We start from the raw sequence: 25847 nt of genomic DNA, 5'->3' as shown, positions 1-25847 counted from the left end.
ACAAGCCCTTATTACGCTTGTTAAAAAAAAGAACTGTAAAAAATTAAATAAAACACATATCCTGATTCCAATTGCATAATTTAACAAAAATAGGTTAAGAAGCACCACAGTAGGGCTCAATGGAAAAAAGTAGCTCATATGTAGCAATTTCTATGCCTACTTTGTTTGGATGAAGGATAGCTTAACACATTTTTTACCTAAAATTAAGCATCCTAGATATCCCTAAATATTCCAGCACTGAAGAGCTAACATATGTGTTGCTAGATAATTCCCTTTTTAACAATTTAGCATTGCCATTATATTAAGGCTTTGATATAGCATACCACTTAAAAAAGTCATTCTTCGGTATTTGCCTAAGTAAGTGAACTTTTTGCTATATAGGGATGAAGTTAGGCATGTGCTTAATTCATGTGTTGAGGCAGTGCCTGAGACAGTTTATCTATCTGCAGTTTTCCTGTAAAATGCAGTGCCACAATGGACATTTCAGTCTGGGGCATTCTGGTGCGCAGCAAGAGTTGATACCCGGTGGGCTCTCCTATCTGCTGGGAGGATATGTAGTAGTTAGAGCTGTAGTGCTAAATAGCCTGCAAGTAAACATTTAACAAACCAGACTGTCTTTAGCCTTCATGTTTTCATTATAGTTATTTTCCAGACACCAAAAGTTTAGTTTATTTTTTTGAAAGAGACACCACAAGTATAAACTAGAGCATAACTTTTTATTATTTGTAAATGTTACATGTTTCATTGCTGAAGAGCAGTATCAAAACTTTACACAGGATATTGAATTTAGTGCTGTTAAGGGAAAATGATCCACCTTCCCTACGCAGAAAGCATTACGTCATGAAGGGTTGGAAACAAAGAGCTGTGAGGGACTGGGATAGGCAAACTTCCCTCCTTTCACAGGAAATGGGTGAAGCCTTGCTTGAAATTATTATTCAGACGTTTTGTGCTGCGAAGGAAATGTCTCCCGATAGCACAAGCAATTGGTTTCCTGTTGTGAACTAACAGTTTTGGCATAACCAAGAATGGACAGGAAGGGCAAATGATTTGGGGTCATTTGAAGAACTTGTTTTAATGAAAAGACCAGCCCAAGTAAGCAGGAAGAAATTTGGCCTGAAAAAAAGTATTTAAATTAAAAGGGGGAGGGGGGGAGAAAGGGGATCAGTTGCTGGTCACTACAGTATCTCTGTGGAAATAAATAACAACAGAAAAACATCCCCGTCAGATTTTAGCAGGGTTAGCAGAAAGCGGGGGGGACACTGTTGTTGAGCAGGAAGTATCGCGGGGGGAGAAAGCCCTTTGTATCCTACCTAATTAAGGGCCTGATTCAACAAATATATATCCGGCTTCTACATTGAGGAAAGCAATTTTTGGAAATTTTCACAGATGCGGAATTGGGTTTTTTCATCCAGGACCTTTCAAGTGCTATTTTTCAACCACGGTGTATAAATAGCGCTGCCAGCAGGTCCCTGAAACTGCCACAGCATTGGGCCATCTGACTGCTCATCTTCCATTCGAAGCAAAAGCAAGCAAAGGGAAAGGCACACACGCCATTTTCCTACCTCAGGCCTTCTTCCCAGCCCACTGTGAGAGCAGAAAGGAGGTGGCTTCCTCTCGTCTTTTCCTGAGGTCTCTGGGGATCTGTGCCACCTTCACGGGCCTGCTAATGCAGTGTTGGGACAGCCCTCACGCTTGCATCGTTGTCTTTCTTAGTCATTTTGGCTCTTGCTCTTGAGGGGACTGTACAAAACTGGCCTGTGCCTTATGCCTGGTTATAGCTCCAGAGGCCATTTGGACCCTTTCTCCCGAAATACGTAACGATGGCTCCACTGCAGGGGCCTGTGCCCTCCTTTGCTGGAGGCTGGCAAGGCACGGCAGGGAACACTCGCTGAAGCGCTCTGTCCTGCTGCAACGCGGGTACAGAGTTTCTTACGGGATTTCATTTTCAGGAGAAAAAAAGTAAATTTAAAAAAATCTCTCTTCGGTGTTGCAGACTTCTTTTTAAGATGGCGGTGTAAGCTTCATTTTAAACATTCAAAATGTTTAAAGGCTATTTCTAAAATAAATGAAACCTGCTTGGATTTTTGTGTTATGTACTTTTGGCAGCAACCATTTTCACCCTTGCAAAGATTATTTTGATTGTATGGAAATCCAAGTTGTAGAAAACGGCTGCCTATTTCAGAAAACAAAACATGAAAGGAGTCACTTTGCGTTTGCCGATTCTTAAAAGGCCTTCCTTAAAGTGTTTTTTATGATGCCAAACCCACAACAGTTTGTAAAAATGTGCCTGAATTTGTCTTTGGATTTAATTTAGATAGAATTTTTAAAACCATATACAACAACATTTCTGCTTTCTACTCTTAGAAAAATACAAACTTCAGTCACATTTGAATCACGCTTTTTTTTTAACATCTCCTTTCAAATATTTTTGTTTCCATTTAGGACTGCCAACATTACCATGGAAACCCCCAAAAATAAAGACTTTCCCAGCCTTGTGACAGCACACCTGCAAGAGCAAGAATTGCCTGTCAAAAGCGACTCTTCTTCATTATTGGTGTCACCTAAGGACATTTTTTGTGGTCAGTATGATTTGTTATCTCAAAATGTATTGAAAGTATATTCTTAGAATTGATACAGTTTGGGATCTTGCCATGGACCAGTAATAAATGTCTGTTGCTATCAAATAGTGCTTTCTTTAATATACTATCTCAGTTTCAAGAAAAAAACGAACTCTTAACAGACTGTAGAGTTATGATTGGAAGCCTTGAAATAGCAAGATGAAATAAGCACTCATCTCAGTGAGACAAACACATGCAAAATGAAGTCCTAATAAGCTGTCTTAATACAAATCTTTCCACTGGCTTCAGAAGGACTTGGATCCGAATTACAAAGAGAATTGCAAGAATTCATCTGCTGCTTCCTAGTAGAGAGGTGGAGCATATTTACTAGTGAACAATAGGATACTACGAAAATTGATCTGTTTAGCTTTTTCAACATTGCTAATTTTATACACACATATTTTTTAGTCACAGAAATAAATTTTAAGCAGTTTGGTCTGAAATTCTGTAATTGCAACTAACTGCAGTTTTCCAATTTTAAAAAAAAGTAATAATTTAGATAATTACAATGATTTAACTTTTTTTTTTTTCCAAGCAGAAGGGAGCTATGGTGGTAAAATGGAATTCAGATAATCTCACAGTATATATGAATAATATTTCAAGACAATGTTCTTAAATGTCTTAAATTATTTTTAAAAAATCAAACTGACAAGATATTTCCATTTTTTTTGGTGTCTACTCTCTGTGCTTAGCTATATGACTTGTATATTCTGCTTGCTAAATTGTTAAATTTCCAGTATATGAAGGCTTTTGATTTGTATATCTTTCTGCAGTGTAGTGGCAATTTGACAGCAGGTCTGCATCAGTAATGAGCACCACTGGGAAAACAGAGATTTTTTGTTTGTTTCTCTTTACTAAGGGAAGACTTTCCATAGATCCCAAACCCAACAAAAAACTGAACTTTACATAATGTTAGAAATGCACCTTTGTGTTATTAACAATAATACAGGAAGATCGTCTACTTTTTTGTTGTTGTTGTTATTTAAGCATTCTGAAAAACTTAATTTAAATACATTCAGGTCTCACCTATATTTGTTTTTCACCACTGTTTTAATGAGCAAACTCCTTGGCAGAGTTGTTTGTCAGCATAGACAAACCTCAGAAATGCAAACTGTAACATCTGCGTGGTATGTCTAATACCAAATGAGCCTGTTCAAATCAATAGGATATTTGGAGAGATTAGATGCTATTCCACATGAACAGGAGTACCAGATACCATATTAAAGAACAAATTCAGACCTCAAACAAAGTGTTTTCACTATAGAGCTGAGTCTAAAGAAAGAGAGATTCATTCAGGCAGAACATAGAAACTGTATGTGACAAATTAGTGTCATGACTGTTGCACCATCTCAGACTACAGTCTCATCAGAATATATGTATTTTGCAGGACTGAAGCTTCCTGTTGTACACAGGAAAAATTTTCACACAGAAGTAGTCCAGTGTTTATGAGAAGAAACCTTCCCAGAAGTGCACAGGTACTATCAGCAGGAACAACGGTCATTCTCATGTGGCCAGCTCACTCCAGCTATTAACAAAATCTCTGTCCTAATCACAGTGTTGACATAATTTTTGCTGAATTTACCAGCTTTAAGTATAGTACTATCAAAGTTCTAGATATTTGCCGTCCATAAGATTTCTATGTCACAAGAGAAATGTTTTCCCAACAAATGCTGATTCAAATGTTGTACATTCCCACTGCTTCAATTTTTGCTCTAGGCTAATTAGATGATTATTTAGTGTTGCTACAAGTTGTCATATTACTTACGCTGCTCACCAAAGAGGTGGTTGTATTTCAGCATTATGTGGGGAGTATTCCTATGCACGCATTTGTGCTCAAAATCACAGTTTCAAAAGTTTTGTTGCATATGTTCATTGATACTCTTTAAGGCGGATTGGTGTTGCAGATGGGAGTAAAAGTTTAATTTCCCTGTGAAGGTGGGTAGGAGCCATAGTGGCAATCAGATTAAACTGGAAAAGGGTTGTAAGTGTTTTGAGTTCTTGAGTGGCAAATACTGTGGAAACTGCAGATAGATTAAATGCATGAGGGTTATCATGCAGGGTTAATTTTTCAGGAATGAAGTGGAGAAATGAAATTAATTGTAGTGGAAATTGTAAACTGGCATAGATTTGAGCTCAGCCATCGTACAATTATTCCTGTTCCTTTGGCTGAATGCTCTGTGCAAGCTGCAGTTCCCCCTCCTAAAGTGTTAAAATCACTTCTTTTCATTTGTGCATGCTTTCTGGAACTGATGAGATTAAAACTGCACAATACCACTTCAACTCAATAGGGAATGATTGCAACTGAAAAGCATTTATTTATTTGGTGTGAATCATTCTGTAGTACATTTCAGTTCCATACTGAAGGGGAGGTTTGTTTGTCTTTTAAAGGTTTACTTAAATAGGAGAGGAAGTGAGTAGTCCCTGGCACCTTTACTTTGCTAATGCAGCTGACACACACCTCACTTTATAGTGCTGATTTATTGCAAAAGGACATCTTGGACAGTTTCAACTGTTCTAGTGTTTATTGTTACTATATCAGGTCTTTGCAGTTGGTTATCACGATTTTGGTCAGGGTAACAAGAAATAATATTGCCGTACTAGTATTACAGAAAAGGTTACAAATAAAGAAAAATAGTGGGGTTTGCTGTAATGTCAGTGTCTATTGGTTCTACCTTGCCAGTAGTTTTTAAAATGAGCTAGACACTAAATAGGCACAGTTTTGTCTAAAAATAAAGCAGATGCTTTATGGAGAAAGCTCTCTCTTTAAGGGGACTGGTGAATTGTGGAGAGGATAACTTAGTATTATTATGGTAACCACCTGGATTTGACTTTTAACTGTATTAAAAAAATAGTACCACATTAATGACAACTTTCAGAAAAAACTCAAAAAATGTAGCTGTTACAAAAGTAAAAAAGAAAACCCAAACAAAGCAACATTTTCCCTATTCATTTCCATCTCTGCCTTTTTAAGCTTAAACTCTGCCTCTTAATCTCATCCTAAAAAGGCATGTTGAGAAGCAGAAGCTTCATTTTTCTGTTTATTGCATTTCCTTCACCTGCTCCTTAATCTGAATTTCCTCCGTCAAATTGGCTATGTCAGTGTGAACTAGTGATTTTTGTATTATGACTCCAGGACCCCTTTCAATCAACTTGAGTTCTACCTGGAAAGTAGAACCAGGTTTGCTTGCACACCATAGGAGTCAGGCACTGTTCCTAATGCTGATCTGAGGAGCAGAGCTGGGTCCATTATAGCCATGGATTGACTTATAAGAAAGGACTCATGCTCTGTGCTGCTGTACCCTCTGTGTGATAGCAACTTCAGGCTCCCAAGCCTAATGTTCAGTTACTGGAGAGGGGGTTTCTTCCTCAGTCAGCTGGCTAAGGGGTCTTAAGCTAATGTGCAGCTGCTTTGGTTTTTGTTTGTTGGGTTTTTTTAACTTAGTTAACAGTTCAGGTCAGATCCCTTTATTCCAATTTACATACATGCCAATCATTCCAGGATGTAAATAATAATTGTATTGTAGCAAGAGAGAAGCAGAGTTTGTAGGAAGAGAACATACATATAAGATTTTTATTAGGCCAATTAATATAATTGGAAAGAACAGGCAGGCTTTTGGGCTCAAAGTCCTTTCTCTGGGTCTGGAAAGGAGCGGCAGAATCCAAGGTAGAGACAAGGTGAGGCCCAATTCTCCTTAGTTTAATCTAATTATGTTAGTCAGGCCACTTGAGAGATAAGGGTACTTAGCATATGTAGAGCAAAGCTCCCTTCCATATTACAGCAATCATACTCTGCTGAGAAAAGTTCTGTTGCAAGGTGAGCTACACAAGCCTGTACACCAGTTTTCAGAGAGACCTCCTGAGGTCCTTAATGGCTGACAAGCATTTAGCCATACTAGCAGCATACACAGCATTTAAGCCCAGCCACATGGAATACAGGATCTGCAGTGTTCAGAAATAACCTGTGTTAACATCACAATGTGATGTTTGCACACAGGGCTCCACTGAACCTGTGGCTTCATCAGTGGTTGTCTAACTGCAGAGGAGGCTGAGTCCTTCTCAGAGACTGAGGGGACCTCAGTGCCTGTGATTTTGGGAGCTCCTTTGGGATTACTCTGGAGTCTCTCCCTCAGGGTGGATGAGATTCCAATCAAGCAAATGGATGGATTACCAATAAGTAAGTCTTGTTGTTTGGCCATCTGGATGTACTGCTACTGCCAGGGTCATTTTTCAGCTTGATGACCGTAATGATTTTGGCAATGGTTGTGGCTGCTCCCATTCATTCTTTTAACAATTTCCATTACCCTGGCCAATTATTTTCAGGGTCCTGGCCTTTTCTTTCAGAGCTATGTGTTTTTATGTTTCAAGACCTCTGAATAGTTATTTGTATGAGTATGTCCCTTTGTGGCTGCTCCTCATCTTCTTGGAGCAGTTTTACATATAGCATATGCCTTTTGAACTAGCTTGTGACAAAGTGACTCAGACAATGCTGCTCTAAATAACCTTCCCACAGACAGTGAATAAAAAGAGAGAAGTTATCAGCTCTCCATTTTGCTGGACAGGGCATGCACACTAAGCATACAGTCAGATGGAAAAAAACGTGGGTTTAGTAGTGTTGTCAATAGCAGATCCCAGCTGTTCTCTCTGATATAGCACACATAGGGACTCCCCGTACAGGACTGGTTTCAGCTGCATTTTACTCTATGTTTTTGTCCATCTTTAGTATTTTGTCAGCCCCAACAGGCTGAAACAGGCATCTTCTTGTGTATTTTAAACTGAAAGAAAAGTCAGCAAACAAATACTGAGAGAGTCTATACAGGCACCCAGAAACAAAGCTAGCATTATAGGATATGCAGTTGCTTTTTCTGAAGCATTGTTAAGTCTTATTCTCTCAGATCCATAAACACTGTCCAGGTCACATCTTAGCCCACTGGGGGAAAAAACAAAGTTCCCAAACGTGCTTGAAATACTAAACTAGTCCCAGAAGGGAAAAGCTAAACAAACACTATCCCCCCCACTGAACGCACCCGAACCTTCCCTAATCTAAACAGCCACTGACACTCTTATCATTTTCTGCCAGCAACTCTAACTGTTCTATTGTTAGGAAGTAAGGCTTATACTGCTTGTATAGGTTTTTACCACCTCTGTACATTGCATGCCTCAGATATTCAGCCAGCTGTGTGCTGCTCATTCTTAGAATGGCTCTCACACACAGAAAGGAATTCTGTATAAAAATGCTACTGCACTAAGACTAGGTGGTGACTAGTGGTGACTGGTCATTAGGTCACCACCGGTGACTTGTGGTGACTGGTGCCATCAGTTACACAAGGGGCCAAACAGCAGACAGATATTTTGGCAGAATGGCTTCTGAATGACACACTTCCTATTATCAACATATACTCGTGTATGTATGTATCGCAATAAAATAGACCAGGCATCTCAAATTACCATTGCTAACTCACAAAAGTAGGGTCAGCTAGTCTTAGACTCTTGATATGAGAAGTTACAATAAGAATCAAAGCTGTACTTGGTGAAAATCATCAGTTATCACCAGAAATAAAAGCATTTCAGATGCCATTTCCTTGAATATATGCTTAATAGTTAGAAATCTTTGAAAGCATGTACCAGCTCCTCCCCATCACACAGCTGCACCAACTCCACAGTCTTTGGATTCAGTTCAAATCTTGTTTTCAGTATGACAAGAACTTTTGTCAACACTGTAGTTAAGCAACAAGAAGAATGCCAGTAACAAGACAGACAAAAATACCTTATGAAGTAGGTAAGGCTCTAAAGCCTTAGGAAAGGCTGGGTAAGTTTTCAGTACAAACAGGACCATGGCTATATCCCTGGAGGTTTGTTTAAATTGTACCCGAGATGGCCACTCCTAAAAACAGGTTTTGAGATGCAACTAAACTTCTCCTTTCCAGGTGGCTCTTGCAGATGACCTGAATCCAGACTGTCTAAAAGTGCCATGTGTCCTCACATCATGCCAAGTCAGCCCTTATCAGAAAGGCCACAGGACGTCTTGTCTGTCTAGCCTCAAACATATGGTCTCATCACAAGGGCAGATGGGATGTAGGGAGGTGATGGGGATAGGTAATGCTCAGAGCCTGCTAGCGCTGCAGGATAAGGGTCAGATGCTTGGAACAAACTCAAGTTTTCTCCGAGTATGCCAGTTAGTGCATCAGTCCCAAATTTGATCCTGGGACCTGATCAGGAGTTTAATTCAAAGCACTCATGCAGTTGCTCTTTAGGCTGTACTCATCTCATCGACCTTCCCTATCCACTGGATCAAGGGCAGTCCAAAAAATTACACATCAGGTATGCACAATTTCATAGCAAATGCAAATACACACTTTAAATGTCATATCAATACAGTGGATTGCATTCAGAGCATGCTGGCGGCCTACTTAAATACTAGCTTTTTCTTTTCTTAAATGCATATGTAATTTATAATGGCCAGCTAACTTCATGAAGTTCTTCATGCTCCAAGGCTGAAATACTTGTACACTCCCTATAGAGAAGACTCCTCTAGGCTTTAAGAACATACAACTTCCAATTAAAGCTTTACGTGGAATGTGACTAAGGCTCAATACTACCACAAATATATGGCTGTCTGATGAGGTGCCTACGGCACGGCTGTAGCATTACAAACATGTATCAGTAAATCCACCTCTGAATGCAGTTCATCTGTCCTGGGAATGAAGTTCATCTTTCACAGTACAACATGGTCTTCTAGACAGAAGGAGAAAGAAAAAAACATTTATCATTCCTGCGCCAGGTAGAGTTCAACTTGAAAGAAACTGGATGAAAAGCGTATCATTCATCTCAGGAATAAATGCACACTACAGATTTGTCTGAGACAAGGCCATACAATCTAAAAGAGCTACCCATTTCAGAATGGGAGGCTTGAATTCAGTCCAACCAGAAAATGCATGCTGAGTAGCATCCATTTATTCAGGGTAGCAATGGCTTCTTTTTAAAGCATGTTGCCTTGATCATTTGTGTTAAACATGGCATATATACCAACAAAAATTCCCATCTGTGTGCATGCAGGCTATCTGCCAGCTCCACAAAGGGAATTTTTTTTTTTTAATAGCTACTGCGCTAAGGCTGTTGCCTGCAGAGCAGGTTTTGTATGTTCAGCCTACTGCGCTCATCAGGTCTGAGTGCACAGTAAATGGAATTCACAAGCCTTTCCAAGTCACCTCCTGTGTAAAGCTCTGAACAGACAGTCCCAGAAGTGAAGTAAGGAACAACTTCTCTCTCCACCCCTCTAGGCAGCTCACATACATGCTTTTAGTAATACCTAAAACAAGAAAAACACCTAGCTCCACTTCCTGGGATTGACGGAAGCAGAACGGAAATAAGAAACTGATTAAGTGGTGAGCCAGCTTCACATGCAGAGAAACTTCCAACTTTCTTTCCTAATGACTTCTTTAAAAGCCCTTCATTTTTGCTTATATTCCATTAAAAAAAAAAAAAAATCTTGGCCCGTGAGTTCTCAGTGCCTACACAGATGAAAGCTGTGAGAGGCCTTAAATGACTTCAGCAGGAAACTACTGGGAAGGGGAGTGGTCTGTTTTCTGACAGTCCCATTACACATTTCTAGGAAAAATCTTTTCAAGTTCTGTGTACGAAAATGAAACAGGATTACAGCACTGCCTCTCTCCTGGAGACAATCGCAACAACACTTTTCCTGCTCCCATGCTGGAGTGGTACAAAGTAATTCCCTTCTTTTTCCTCTCTTTTTCTCTCTATCTGTCTCCGGACCTTGGGCTCAGGAATAGCACTTTAGACTGAAGAAATTTTTAGAATCAATGCATTTAAATTCTGCTCAAATAGGACCCATGTTTATTTCAGGTAACCTTGATGAACACTTTGTTCTGCAGTTGCATTCATAAATCCAGCTGCCACTACCCAAACCCCTCACAAACTGTTTAGTGAACTCAGGAGTTTTCCACTTAGTAGCAATGACAAAGCACTAGACTACTGCAAAACCCATGATGGAGAAGCTGAGCAATAACAGATGCCAGCCAAATAGATCACTGGGGTGGAAGGTCATCCTTGAACAGTATTTCCATTTTTCCCCTCTTGGTAAATTGCTCTGGGAACAATCCTCTTTTCTAGCATAATGTAATCAAGAATTAGAAAGTCACCACCACTTACACAAAGCTGCAATTCCTGGCCTGACTGGCTGTGTTGGGAATTTTAAATGATGTCTCCACCCAAGCAGCATGTGGAACCAATGTAATGGCTAACACAATTCAGAGCTTAAAATGGAGTGATGTTGCAGTTCCAGCTGTTTCTGTAAGTCAGTACAAGAGATTTTTGGAAGCATTAGAGAAGAAATAGAAACAGAGGTGAGGAATGGCTCCTAGTCTGACGATGTACACTAAGGAATATGTAAGTGACAATGCAAAAAGCAAGACAAAAGTAAAGCATCACTAGACAGTATTACATAGCACCATGCTCAGGACTAAGACAGCAACAAGAAAGTGATGACTGGTGGGACATATTTCATGGGAAAGAGGTGCATTATTTTATCTCTGCTTTTAGAAAAGGCACATATGGAAAGGTGACGATATGTAACAGCCTAGGGGTAGACAATAAAGCTTTCATTCTGATGAGGAAGAAAGGTTCACTGTAAGTAGACTTGGCCCAAGTGCCCTAAACAGGTACTGTGACTCACAGCGCTCTACAAATCCCTTAATCATCAGAGAGCTGCATCTCCCTGTGTATTAATCCAAGCTAACTCTGGAAGGGCCTTTTTCTTTCCTAAGAACTGATCTATACTTTTTTACCAAACAAGGTTCCACCTTCTTCCCTAGTCCTAACATGCAGAGACCCAAAATCACTAGCAAAGCATGATGACAAGCATTTACCTTATTACCAAATACATTTCCGTGTAGGTCCCTGCTAGCTGCTAATTCTGATGGAGATTTTTAGCACTTTAATAAGTACTTAGTATTTAATAAGTATTTAGTAGTGATTTGGTACATCTGCTGTCTATCCAGGGCCCATGTTTAATGGTTAACTGCCTTTCTAGCAGAGTCTGTCTTCCCAACAGTATTTATTATTCTTTGAAAGCAAGAAACACACTATTTTGTAGAGAAGCATGTGGGGAAGAAACATCAAGTCTTAGGAAGGAGTCCCCTTTGTGTGTGTGTGTGTTTACACCTGTATACCTCATACTTGCATCTACCACACCCGATCCTGACCTGTCTGAAAGAACCCGTATGGCTACAGCGTTTATTGAGATCAAGGCAAAGTTCATTGTTTTCAGAGTTCATCCATAAAGACTAACAGTACAGGTGGGATGCTAGAGACAAAGAACTTATCCAGTGAAGAGAATCATGATATAAACTCTATCCCTGCTGAAAACAGGAGCTGATTTGCTACCGACATCAATGGGTCATATTTGCACAGGGTACTTGCTGTGTATCTAGAAAATACCTAAAAAAAAAAAAAAAAAGGCAATGGAAGTATTTGAGAAGAACTAAAGAAAGGTGAGATCACCATAAAAAGCTTCTGGGGCTTTTACCCACAAAACCAAATTTAAAAGGCCACTTGTAAAAAATAAGAATTTGTGTTTCTTTGAAAAAACCCAGATACCCCCATTTCAGGTAATGCAGTTCTTGATTAGCATTACAACCCCACCCCCCCCAACATGCTAAACCTGTACATCCCAGGTTTGTATCTGCAGGTAGGACTCACCTTGCAAACTAGATCTAACTAGTATCATTTTTGCTAAGCATATTCTAAAAGGCTTTAATTCCCAGATAACCTGGTCTGGGAGAGAGAATTCTGTACTCCCTGGAATGGTGACAAAGTTTGAAAATAATATGCTTTAGGCTTGCAAGAGTCCTCAAACACACTAATACAAATGCAACAGTCTTAAAATTAGTAGGTTGAACTTATCATCAATCCGACTTATGCAAAGCGCTAGCTTTTCCCCTTAGAAATAAATTTAGTATCTTTTCATTCTATCATTAACGAGGATTATTTAGTTCCGAGGAAGAATTTATATACTGTTGATAGGACTGAAGCACATAAACAAGCTGAGCACTTTTCTAAAATAAAACTGTAGGATGTCGATGCAAATCAACAGTAAAAAGGTATTTTAGAGTGCAATAAGCAATGGAATAACTTAGTTACACAGCATCTAATGAGAAAAAGGGATATTGATTGTTTTGCAGTCCACTTCTGAAAACCAATTTTTGTTTTCTCCCCACTGATAAAAAAAAAACTGCTATTTTTTGGCATAAAAATACCTTTAAACTGTTATTTTTAGATAGACTATGAACAGAAGCAAAACATGAAGGGAGGCTTTCACGTATCGTGTAGGTTATCAATCTTTTTGGCAGCTGAAATTCTTTAAATACTCTCATTAATTTTAAATTAATATTCTTAAGGAAGAGGGGCTAGTTCAGACCGAGAATTATTGAGAGTTGTCCTTCTTACAGAATTTTCCTATAGACATGCTCTGAAAATTCTTCATGCTTTCTTCTCTTGACAGGAGTGATTTTCCCTGGATGTTACTGATTCATGTGAACTCCAGATCACTTCAGTAAAACACAGTCTTACAAGGAAGGACATGTAACATCTCACAGATCACAGCCTTACAAAGGATCCAAAACCAGTCAGCAACTGCATTTTCCGTAAGTGGAATCAGTCCATCTTATAAAATCATCTCACAGGGGAGGAAATGTCCAATGGTAATATTAAATGAATGTAACAACAAAACCAGGTAAAACTATGGCTAAAACAATACTTTGGGGAAAAGCTTTGAAAAAGTACTTTGACTTTTTTTAAAATCATTTTTCTATCAGATAGATTTACCAGTTTTTAAAAGTCTGTTTTACTCAAGCTTCTGAGCACCATTGTACATTTGCAAAGCATATTTATCATCCAGGGAAAGTCTTCTACAGCCCACCGTTATTTTCAAAGGAAAAGGGAAAAATACAGCAAAGGCTTCAAAGATGCGAGTGAATTATTTCACCCCCTTACAAGTGCAGCATGTGCTCTCTTCTGTAATGACACAGTACAGAAAACAACATGTAATTAATGCAATTCCTTTGCCAAATGTGTGGGATCTTATAAAGAATTGGCGCATAATTCTGATTTGAGCTTTCTTGTCTTAAACAAAAACAAACGTAACACAGAACATTATAATGCACTAACAGGGTCCTTCAACTGTTTTGTTGGGGTTTTTTTTCCCCGATACAAGTGACTGCGAAGTGCCAGGCCTGTAATCAAAAGGATACTCAGTGCCGAAACCTGCAATATTGATGCATCCAGGCTTTTTTTGTGTACTACAGTACAATCATGTAAGTGAACCAAAGAAGAACATTTGGCCTTTTGTTATCTTGTGTGCCAAGACAGAAAAGCATTCCTTTTCCTCTGCTCTACCCCAACGAACAGATGTGGTTTTAATCACATACAAAACAAAATGCTCACAAGTTTCAGACTATGACTTTGAAATTTAGGAGTAAAATTATTTTTCAGAGAAAGTGGTTTTCATCTAATTATCTTGAAACTGTCCATAAAAGGCACATAGGCAGGGAATTGGATAAACAGACCCAGTAGGATTTTAGGGGGTGGGGAGCATCAGGGTTTTTTTTCCAGTTGGAGGGAAAATTAAGGTGATTTTGATAAAAAAAAAACCTGTGGCAAGACAAGAAATTTTAAAAGAAGCCTCAGGGTCCAATATAGAAAAGTTATAGGAGATCCATCAATAAATAGATTTTACAGAGCAGTGTAAATCCAGGTGCTACATCTCTGTTATTGAACTCAAAGCTGCAGATTACCTCAATACACAATGTTAGCAGAACAGTATTGTTAATTGAAAGAGAGAGAGAAAATGCCACACAAAGCCCAGATGCTACTCTGTTGGGCAACTGGCACCTAGAGCTGCTACAACTTTAAGGCAGCCACTAACCTACATCTCATGGCAACCAGCTCACCCGCCAACCCCCCAAGTAAAAAACACCTCATAAATACCTGAAGCCAGATTACCCTTTCTTCTGAATAGCATTAGAGCTCTTTGACAAACTGTGTGTGAAACACAGTTCCAAGGAATATGGATTACAGGCAACTCTTCAAGACCTATTTTGAAAGGTTGTATGTGGTATTGAGGTAGTTGGAATTTGCATACAGAGAGAACAGGTATGTTTCTAATGCAATCTGGACCTCAATTAGCATGAACTATCTTTAGGTACACGGCCTGTATGAGGATAACATGTACAGAGTACAAAGGGATCTCTGTTCCACATCTGGGTGTTGCACCAGGAGCAGAGGGTAGAGGGAGGGAGATGAAATCTGTGATTCCGATGTGAAGGTAAGATGCACAATGCTGGCACCTGGCAACCATAAAAGACAAATGGGGTACAGTTGGGCCTCTGGCTGCTTGCCAGCCAGGGCATATGCAAGGATAACAAGAACTTTTAACCCATATGGAAAGGTCAGGATGGTAAGAACAGAATTATGGCCCATGTTTGTACTTCAACTGCAAATTTCCTAGCTTTATAGAGTTTTAGTAAAACTCTACCAAAACATCCTATAATTAATTTTAAACCCACAGGGATTCAAAGTTCATCACAAATGACCAGGTCCACAAAACATCCAGACATAATAGCTCCCACTGCAAATCAATGAGAGTTAAGCCCCTAACTACTCTTACAGTTCCGACCAAATTTTTTTTTTCCTTAAAAACTGTAAATTGCACCCTCACTTTGAAACAAACTTCTCTTGCTCATAGCTTTTTTCAGTCCTATATTTCACTGTAACTCTTGATGAGTATTACAACCTGCAGTGCCCTAGCCAGCAGCACATACCTCTGAGGTTTCAAAGATAGTACTCATGTGTCTCTGGAACTTGTACCACTCACTTCAACAACTGCTCTTCAGCCTGCTCAGATGCTACCAGCTCCATTTACAAGCTGTTGGGACAAACTCCTCTAATATGACAGTCACAAGAGAAGACAAGATTACAGATTCTGAATGAGTTCATGTTTGAAGTCAGCATTAAGGAAATTTCATGCAGATAGTTTTACTCACAGATCTTCTCGCAATGCCTAGGACCAATATGAGTTTCTAAAAAGTGAGTTTTTAATTATGAGCAGAGAAACAATAGCTCCCTTCAACATGAAAAAGAATACACCCCCTATTTCTCCATGCTCTGTAATTTAAAAATAGGTTGACCCATTAGCTTTAAAGCTTTCAAAAATATGAAAACTGAAATATAGGCCTCAATTTCCTTTCTGTTTTTTAAGCCAGACCCCGAGATTGAAAAGCTTCAGGCTAATAGCTACTCTAAGATGATAAAAGGGGATGAAGTTTTTGAACTGTGAATCTAACATTGCCAGAACAGATTTATTCCATAGTAAATTTTTAAACAGAAAGTAAATTTTTAAACATTGACTAAATTTGAAGCATTTAAGTAAGACCAGAGCATTAACTGCATGCCAATTCAGAAGTGCTACAGGGCCTATAATTTGTCACATTGCACATATGGATCTACCTGACTTTTCTCACTTTTTTCCATAGTGTGCGTGTTCAGAATGCCAACAGGGGCCAAAGTACACCTGAACAGCATGCCTACCAATTCAAGAGACTTCCTATATTTAATGTGAACCAGAGAGAATCAATACATACTGAAAAAATTGACTAGGAAACGGCATTTTTTTTACTCTGTACTTTAGAAACATAACCCTGGAGGCCAAAATTACTGTCTTGACTATTTGGCAATTGATGACAACAGAATTACGATTAGTGGGACACTGACTCCCAGTGTTTCCCAAGCACCTTCTGCATGAACTGGAGGAACACCTTGTATACACTGAGTATGAAACAGAAGGTCCCTCAGTTCATCAATGCCACAGTGCCCAACAGGCACTGCTCTTTTGAGAAACATTCCTAGACTCAACAGTTTGTCTGAATTTCAACCAAATGAAGCCTCGCAATTGCTAAAATCCAGACAAAGGCCAACCAGACCTGGCCTGGCTCTGCTGGTGTTGCTCTGCACACTAATGCAGACCCTGTGAACTCAGCTGACTGAATGAGCTGAAGAGTGAAGCACCCCAAAGGTCAGGGGAATAAAAGCAGTTTCAAACCACCCCATTATGAGCCCACCCTGGCATCTGCATGGGCTCCCAGTGCCAACAGTATGATTTGTGAAAAACCTCAAGCCTCCTTGCTGGTGATGGAGAACCTGATGTCAAATCTCTCCTCCTCACTGGCTCACCTGAACGTTCAGAGCAGGGAGTTGAGCGACGCAGCAGCTACTGCAGAGACTCTCAATCATCTGAAGGCTGGTTAAACTAATTCAGCGATACAAACGGCTCGCAGCAGCCTAGCATACCACTGAACCACACCCTTCAAGTTATTTCCAGCAATCCTAACAGCCACTGCAGTCCAAGACCATCTTGGGGTTTCCATCTGAAGTCCAGATCCTGTAAGAAACGCTACTACAGGATTCAGGGCTGTGTTCTATGCTTTTCAGGATCCTCTATCCTTAGTGTAAAGTTCAGGTTCCTGCTGCCCAAACAAACCCGGAGAAAATCTGTTGGTTTGAAATCTTGGTAGGTAAGTCAAACCTCACCAAAACCCAACTACTCCGAGTTATCTCATACTTGCAGTCACTTCACCTCAAACTAATTTGATTTTAAAACTGAAGTTAAGCAACTTGTTAGTAATCACTTCTCAAGTATTTATTTATTTTGCCGGGGGAGGAAGGGAGGAGAGAAAAATCAAGCTATTTAGCTTTCCAAGTATTTAACATAAAACCCAAAAGAGCTCCATCTGGCAACCAGCAGGATTTCTAAATAATCTAAATAGTATCTACATAAGAACCAGGCTGTCTATGGATTAAGACAACTTCAACTTTTACAGCCACAAGAAGCCTTTATTAACATAAAAGGAAATTATAAAAAATTAAGTTAGAACAGCAACAAGAGTCTGGCAAGCTGACAAAAGACCCCAGGAATCTCTGCATTAATTTTGAAATGCTGCTTTTGACTTTGTCGGAATATAGCATCATACACTGTGTGGTTTTAAAAAACAAAACAAAACAAAAAACCCCTTAGGTTCAAAGGACTCTAGTACAATAAAACCAGTACTAGGAGAAGATTCAGATTAATGAAAATCAATATATAATTCCTTGCTTTGCAACATGAAACAACCCCTAACATTTTAACATAGTTTGTGGAAAATATTAATATTTAATTACAGACTTCATTGAGTCATGGATGAGGCCCTTCATGTCCATAGATGTCCATCTTCATTAAGAAAATGGTTCAGAATACTGCTGCTAATTATGTTAGTTAAACATACCTTTGAACTACTCTTACACAAAAATTTTGATCATTCCCAAGTAAATAAACACTTCTCAGAGTAGATAGTATTTAATTTTCCAAGTTATTCATATGAAGGATCTACCCTTGCACTTCATGCCTAGCCTGCATATTTTTTGGCCCGTTTGTGAATGATCCAAACCTGACGGTGGTTTGGTGTCCTACGTTAAATATTTTAATGGTCTTGATGCCCCTGTCAAGTTGCCACTGGGATTTTCTGTCAGTTTCATGGCAAAAAGTCAAAGAGCAAAAGCAGTGGGCCTAAAAAAAAACATGCTACGGTGATCCTGTGAGGATAGGGCAGCCTTGAAGCTCTGCATTTTTGCTATCCCTGGGCTACAGGAAGAGAATTTCTATCTTTATCATTGCCCATCTGGCACCTTTCACAGGCAGCAAGAACAAAGAAGTAAAATGTACTGGTCCCTACCATCTGCTTCTGCTTATAAAGTCTAGAAAGAGCCTGATAGGGAAGAAAGAAAAAAAAAAAACCCAACCCCTTCATTTCCCACCAAACTGTTCTGGCAGGTACACATATTTGCCTGTACTTCTTACATATCTTAGCGCAACTCTAGAGGCCCTTGGTTCCCTACAGCAATACCACTGCTTGATGCAGAGCATCCCAAACGCTCCTAGCCCCACATCTTCATTCACAAGCGTCTAACAGCCTGGAAAGAAAGGTTGCGTTGTTTGAGACTTGCTTTATTGGATCAGCCTCTGTTTTATCTAGAATAGGAAAATTCCTGTGGGTTTAATAGGAGGTATTACCCTACAGATTTTCTCTGGTTCCGCCTCCTTTCCCATCAGCCACATCCCTTCTTGCTGCAAGACTGCATACACCATGTGTTGGCTCGACCCCTTCTGTCTCTGACAGAAGTTTGGCCAAAAAGAGCAGATTTTCTGCTACTTTGATCATTTCCTGTGGTAAAAAGTGAAGGGAATTATCTGACCCATGGTCTTTTTTTTCTTAGTTTTGAAAAATAACATGGATTTACATTTGCAAGTTCCCTTAAAGAGTGTACTTGCTTTTCAATAGCATTTTGCTGCTAGTTTAGTGGTTGTCTTACAGAAACTTATTTTTTTTAGAATCAGAAAACACATTGGTCCGATCTCAATTCGGAGATTCAGCTGCTGTATTAAATCAGTAATGAACTTTGCTATGATGAAGCAGCAACCAAAGGGCAGTATCAAATTCACAGACAATACAAAAGTGACAACTTCTTCCGTGTTAAAAAATTTTTACATTTAAAAAAGAAGCTTAATTCTTTTCTGGTGGGGATAGTGTTATTTTTGGCTATAAATGTGCATTGCATAATATGTTTAGAAATAAGTTAACCCTTTTATTAAAAGCACTATTAGAGTAGATCTATGACATATGTGATATAAGCACCCTGAAATATTAAGTTTTCTTTTATCAAAATCACCAAGGTTCTAGATCAGAAAACACATCTCATGTTTGTCTAACCCTATGTTGAAATAACGACGCTACCTGTTGACCTAAATGGTGTAAGCATTTGGGCAACAAGGGCCTACAGTATGACGCCAAGTGATAATCAGTGACCTCGATGGGGCCTGCAATTGCACCCTGAAAACTAGTTCATTATGTATTTTTTCTGTCCCAGAGAGTACAAAGTAAACGAGCAACATGAAAATACCTACTGAAATCATGTCTTATATCAGAATATTCTATAGGAATACATTCCAAAAAAATTATTGCAATATACTTTGTCTTTATAAATGTGGCACTACAGCATTTAAAATGTATGTTCACGCTTAGGAGTGGAACCACACTCTTTCAGCTCAGAAAATGGCACAACGTGCATATGTATATATAGACTTTTTTTATGCACTCTCAGTAAATGATTAACGGGAAACAGTTGTACTTGTTTGCATGGAGCCTTTTTTTTTTGTTTGTTTTTTTGTTTTTAAACTTTGCTGTGCTAATTATATGAATAGCACAGATTTTGACAGATACGCTCTTGAGCTGAGGCCAGGGAGTGCATGGCTCCCTTTGTATGAGTTCTACTCTGGAAAGAAATGTTGAACATTTTGAAGTTTGAAAATAACTGTTATTTTAAAATATTACAGTAAGTTACTTTGGTGAATTTACTACTTGTGTATTTTATTATTTATTTTTTTTAAATCAGCCTGTTAACTAAAATCATGGCCTGGCTACATTTCATGTTTTATTTTATAAAATCCACCAAAACCCCACACACCTCAAAAGCAAAGGGAGATCTAGAGCAGTTTGCTTTCCTTCAGTGTTAAAAAAGGAAAAAGAAGATACATACTTATTTATACACGTATGCATGTACTTCACTTCAAAATATAATCAGAAAGGGGGGAAGAATCCGCAGTATCCTTGTTAAAACAAAAATTGCACTAAACCACTTAAAACAAAGTCTTACCACAACAAAAATCAGCACTGTCATCATTAATAACATATTGCCTTTCATATGCAGAGGTAATAAGGAGGCTGCACTGTGATCCATATAACCTCAATAATGTATAAATGAATCAAAAAGAATCTAATTAGTTCAGCAGCACCAAAAATTATTAAGTAGAAACATCAAAGGAGCCAGTGGGACGTTACTTTTTTTTGTCAGACACGCTGCAGAGCTGCCCTTCAGAATCCTCTGACTTTATAGCTGGAAGCAGGCCTCACAAATGTAGGTCACAGTAACTTAAAAGCACTGGAGCTAAAGGATGCCACCCCAGCACCCGCACCCTCCCTGAGCAGCACTGCCCTGCAGCCTCCTCAGCACCATCTCCGCACGTCCCACACGAAGTTCTGCACCATCTAGGATCTAGGCAAAGGAAGGGTGGAGCCAGCTCCTCACCTCCTGTCTGCAGCCACACAAGATAGTACATCCTGAAAGCATTATGTTTGCTACAATCCCTTTTTCCTCCTTCCCCTCAGCGCAACTGCGGAAAAGAAGGAAGGGTAGATTGGAACAGTATCTCGGCTTCCACAGAGACATGCTACAAGCGAGGGAGATAGAAAGGACAGTTGAACAGACAACCGCAAACACTACAGAGGCACAGGACCTCCCTGGAGATGGCCCTGGCCTCCTATGAATTCCTCTGGAGTCCTACAGCTGTTCCTGCCATCCAGATGGGAAAACGTGTGTGTGCGCACATGTGAGAGAGCTGCTGAGGAAATACCTGTGGAGGCATCTAACTCAAAGGTGTTTTGATACATAAATATTTATGAAAAAACAGTGAGAAAACTTTTATACTGTACCACACAGATGCAGACATCCGTGCCTTTCTGCAGCGTATACTGCTAGGCTTGTATTGTGCATCAGAGATATAACACAGTGAGAAAACCATACCCCAGGGGAATGTAGCTTGGACTGATTTTTCACAAAGAAAAGTCCTAATCATACAATTCACTGAAGTCAGAAAAGTTTCATTTAAAAATAAACAAAACCTAATACTGGGGTCCACTGTACTTAAGTCCAGGAATTATTTTTTTTCTAACCTTGAATATACAGATATATAAGCTTAGCTTGTATCTCCTTCAACAGGATGTATTTGTCCACAACCCAGTAATGTTTCACTCCCCTTTGAAATTAAGTAAAAGCATCACATGCAAGAGAAACAATAAAGCTATAAAAGGAAGACCTTTCACCATTCCAGGACTGTTCCATATCCCAAACCAAAAGGTTTACTTATTCAAAGGAAGAAATAGGACAGTACTTGTACAGTAAAGGTTCAAACCACAGTAACCACATTTTTAAGGTACATTCTCCAATAGCTTTCAACATTGTTCAATTTGCAGACATATTAAAAAAAAATCCAATTATGCACTGCAGCTGGGCAGACAAACAAAGCCTGAAGACTCACTCTTCTATTTACCTTTCATGGAACGTATAGAAGGCAACAGATCCCACAGGTCCACAAAGACCAGGCTGAAAAAGATCACCATTGCAATTATGGGAACTACTGCAGCGTACCCCTAAGGTTCACTCACAATTCCCAAGGAACTCAACTGCAGGTGGACTGGGCCTCAAAAGTTAGCTAATTCTTCCTGTTATCTACAACATCAAACTCGGACTACTTTGACAGAAATCTGTACTGAGGAGCTCCAACACAAACCTCTGAGGAATCAAAGGGCCCACTCCGGCAAACCTTCACAGTCCTAAGCAGACACATGCAACACGCACAGGGCTATCCAGCAGGGTAATGTTTTTCAAGAAATAAATTGATATGGAAACTCACAAATTTAACACCGATGGCTCACACCACCTGCAAAAGTTAAAATACAAAACTTCTCAAAAGGTAACACAGAATGCTGATAAAGGCAAACAAAGCCAGCCTATGCCACTGCAGCAACGGGCAGCGCTCTGCAGACAGAGCAATCCCAATGCCTACAGCACTGTCCAGCTTTCCACAAACACAACTACAGAGTTATCTCTGTCAGAGGTGTCCTGAGGAGGAGGGATAGTACTGGGGGAGGGACAGTACTTATGAAAATAGAAGAACTGAATTGAGGCCTGTATGCTGCTGTCTAGAACTACAGCAACATTTGTACCACCCATTCCCTGGGGGAAATGACATACAATGCAAACAGGCCTAGTTGTTCAATTATTCAAGTATTAAGAGATTCACAGAAAGACATCTGAGAAACATAACATTTTAATAGATGAAATAAATACTCCAGTACATGCAAGATAAAAACTGACATTGGAAAAAAATTAAAAATCACTTTTGTTATAGTGTAATTTTTTGTTTGTTTGTTTAAACACTCACAGTAGCTTTTCCCCCAGTTTGGAAATCAACACATGGAAAACATAATCACAACCTCCAGTCCTTCCACTCCTACACACCAAATGCACTTCTAACCTAACACTTGATGCAAAATAAAAAAAAAGTCATACAAAACAAAAACAAACAAAATAGTAGCTACATCCATCATCTATGTGTTGTTGGGTTTTTTTTCATTTTTTTTTAAATGAGTGAGAACTGAGGTAACCTTTTTCCTGCACAACCGAACAGTAAAATTTAGAAGGGAAATTTCGGAAGACAAGACAAGACAAACTTTAAAAACCGCACCCAGCGCGATTAAAGCTTTTTTTTTTTTTTTCTCCTTTTTTAAGATACCCCCACCTCCCCAAATATAAAAAACTTTTAAACAGTTATTACCATTTGTGTGAAGACCTTGTTGAATAAAGGAAAATTTATCTGCAGATACTTGCTTGACTTTAAAGAAAAAGAAGCCAAAACTGGCTACCTTTATTAGTACGTATGGTTTGAATGTGTTCTGCTTCTTCACCGCATGAAATCAAAGGATGGGGCTCATCCAAGCAAATTCTTTGGTATACAAAAAAAGGGGTGAGGAGGTGGGCTATTATTTTCCTTTAGCAATGACTGGGATCTAAACAGAAGATGTGGGGGTTAATTCACAGAATTGGAGTTCACTGGCGGTAAAGTCCTGGGTGAAGATCTTTCTCTTAGTGCCTGAGATAACAGGTTGCAACCATCCGAGACGGCGCAAGCTGAGTTCCTCAACCTTTCCCTGTAATCGCTCATTTTGGTGCTACTTTCGGGGTGTTGGGCTATATCCCTGAGGCATTGGGTCAGGAGCACACAAGCAGATACCACACTCATGGCTCCTCCTAGGATGGCAGTTTGCACAGCTTTGCCCTCTGGATTAATGGTGGCAGCTTTACCCAAAAACTGGGGCTCAGTGGCAAAGCCCACCAGAGCGTAGACAGACTGCACCAAAGGTCCACTGAACAAGACGCATCGGTTCCTGGTCAGCTCGCTGGGCGAAGTCTTGACCTCCTTGACACACGCCAAGAGGGCAGAGGCGCTGGTGCTCATACATTTGACACTGAGTTTGAACTGCTCCTTAGCAAATTTATCCTTGGATTTCTCACTGGCCAGCACGCAGGCGTCTGTCAGGAATTTCAAGTTCTTGGACATGTTCTGAGAAACCTCCAGCAGGAGCTGAGGGCTCATGTCTGCCAAAGGGGTGGTCTTGAGGACCCCGCAGCCGTGCTCCACCTCATGCCTACATCGGGTCACCTTGTAGCGATCCACCAAGCCAGGCATAGCAGGCTGGGCCCCCGGAGTCTCCACTGCAGCCAGGTAGGCAGCGTGGGCAGAGCATTCGGTCAGGGAGACCACCAGCTCCCCCATCTCCATCAGGCTTTCCCCCACCTCCCCGAAGCGTCCCATGTTGAGCTGGCTCTGGACGTCATGGGTCAAGATGGAGAGTCCTTTGGTCCTGGCAATGATCGTGTCCCTGCACTTCTCGAAGGACTCGCCGAAGACAGACAGGCTCTCGGTGTTGACCGGCCTGGTCTCGCTCGACAGCAGAAGCAGATCAGCCACCAGTTGCATCTTGATCTTGCAGTGGTCGCAGATAGAGATGAGCTTCTTCCTCTGCAGGGAACCGCTGCTGGGGATGCCGCCGCCAGACACCTCGCTGCTGGACTTGCCAGAGCCACCGCTAGCCATAGCGCCGGGGGGGCACTCGCATGCCGCTCGCTACCCCGCTGCCACCGCCTCTGCCGCCGCCGCCGCCCGAGCAGTCCCGACTGAGCCCGGCAGGATCGCTCTGCCTTTTCCGCAACATCATTCCATTAATCGCCGGGAGGCAAGAAAAGGCTCTGGGCGCCGGGGCTGCCGCTGCTGCGGGGAGCGAGCTCCGCCGGGGCGCCCGCCCCGCTCCGGCGCCAGCCTTCGCTCCTACGGCGCTCCCGCGGCGGGTCGGCGCTCGCCGGGAGCCCCCGGGCCCCGCTCCGGCATCGTTTGGCTAAAAATTTTTCTTTTTTTCCTTTTTTCTTTCTTTTTTTTTTTTTTGTTTCCGCACGTTGGCTTCCCTCCCTTCCACCACCTCCTCCTCCGGCTTCCCGGCTGCGGGATCCTGCGCAAAGTTCCCCTTTACGAGACGGAATACCTCAGAGACGCCCGGCAGCCGCGCGGAGTCGGGGCAGGGGCGCAGCCCCCCGCCGAGTTGCTACCGTGCCGCCGGCTCCTCCGCTCGGCGAGCGCCAGCCGGGCGCAGCTCGCGAGGGCCGGAGGGGCGGCGGCTGCGCACCATGTGCCGCCCCCGGCGCGCCCGCCGCGGCCCCGCGCCGCCGGCTCGCAGGAAGCGCCGCGGAGGGTGTGGCCCGCCCGCCGCCCCGCGCCGCCACAGCCCCGCCGCGCACCCCGCCGCCGGGCCGGGGAGGGGAGAGGGGGCGCCGCGGGGGACCGGGACGGGAGGGGAGCCGCGGGAGGGGAAGGAGGGGGGTGGGAAAAAAAAAAAAAAAGAGAGAGAGGGGAGAGGGGAAAAAAAAAAAAAAAAAGATCCACCGGATCCGGGTGCTGGGGGCGGGCGCGCGGGATCCGTTCCCCTTCCTTCTGCCGCTGCCTCACTCCTTCCTGCCTCGATCATTCACGCGGCCGCTGCGAGCTCGCTCCCCGCCGCCGCGGTCCATGCCCCTTCGCCCAGGGCCCCGCAGACTCGGCGCCGCCGGCCCCTCCTCGCCCGGCTCCCGCTGTGGCCGCCGCCGCACCAACTTAGGCTCTTCCCGCAAACAAGGGTGGTGGCTCCGGGCTACAGCCGCGGATGCTGCGACCCGCCCGGCCTTGCGCTCCTCCTGCCATGTTTTCTGGCTGAGTCGCCAACTCCCAGGGAAAAAAAAAAAGAAAAAAAGAAAAAAAAAGAAAAAAAAAAAAAGAAGACGGGGGAGGAAATCTTCTTTTAAATTCCCTTTCTCAGGCTTTCAGACAAACTACTGGGAAGAGGCGGCTGCGGCGGATCTGCCAGCCAGACGCTGCATGGCTCTGAGGGAGGCTCCCCCCTCCCCGTTGCCTTTGCTGTAACCTCACTTAAGCCTATCGAAATCTTTTGTGCGGTGTCACCGCCCTTCGTTTAAATCCTGCCC

The 25847-nt window shown here is 41.4% G+C and overlaps 1 protein-coding gene and 1 long non-coding RNA gene across 2 annotated transcripts; one reads left to right on the top strand and one right to left on the bottom strand.

The window, feature by feature from the left end:
- The first annotated feature begins 3751 nt into the window (after positions 1-3751).
- LOC142039025 (uncharacterized) lies at positions 3752-21109 on the top strand. Its single transcript, XR_012652781.1, has 3 exons — positions 3752-4093; positions 13135-13276; positions 20885-21109. It is a non-coding gene; the product is annotated as an uncharacterized LOC142039025 (long non-coding RNA).
- A 1478-nt stretch (positions 21110-22587) lies between these two features.
- Positions 22588-25844, bottom strand: TLNRD1 (talin rod domain containing 1). Its single transcript, XM_075045120.1, has one exon. It carries the CDS (start codon positions 24430-24432, stop codon positions 23365-23367), a length of 1068 nt encoding a protein of 355 aa, XP_074901221.1. The 5' UTR covers positions 24433-25844; the 3' UTR covers positions 22588-23364.
- Positions 25845-25847: the final 3 nt, after the last annotated feature.

This window comes from Buteo buteo, chromosome 13 (assembly GCF_964188355.1).
Source record: "Buteo buteo chromosome 13, bButBut1.hap1.1, whole genome shotgun sequence".
NCBI lineage: Eukaryota > Metazoa > Chordata > Aves > Accipitriformes > Accipitridae > Buteo > Buteo buteo.
This window is presented reverse-complemented; position numbering and strand designations above follow the sequence as displayed.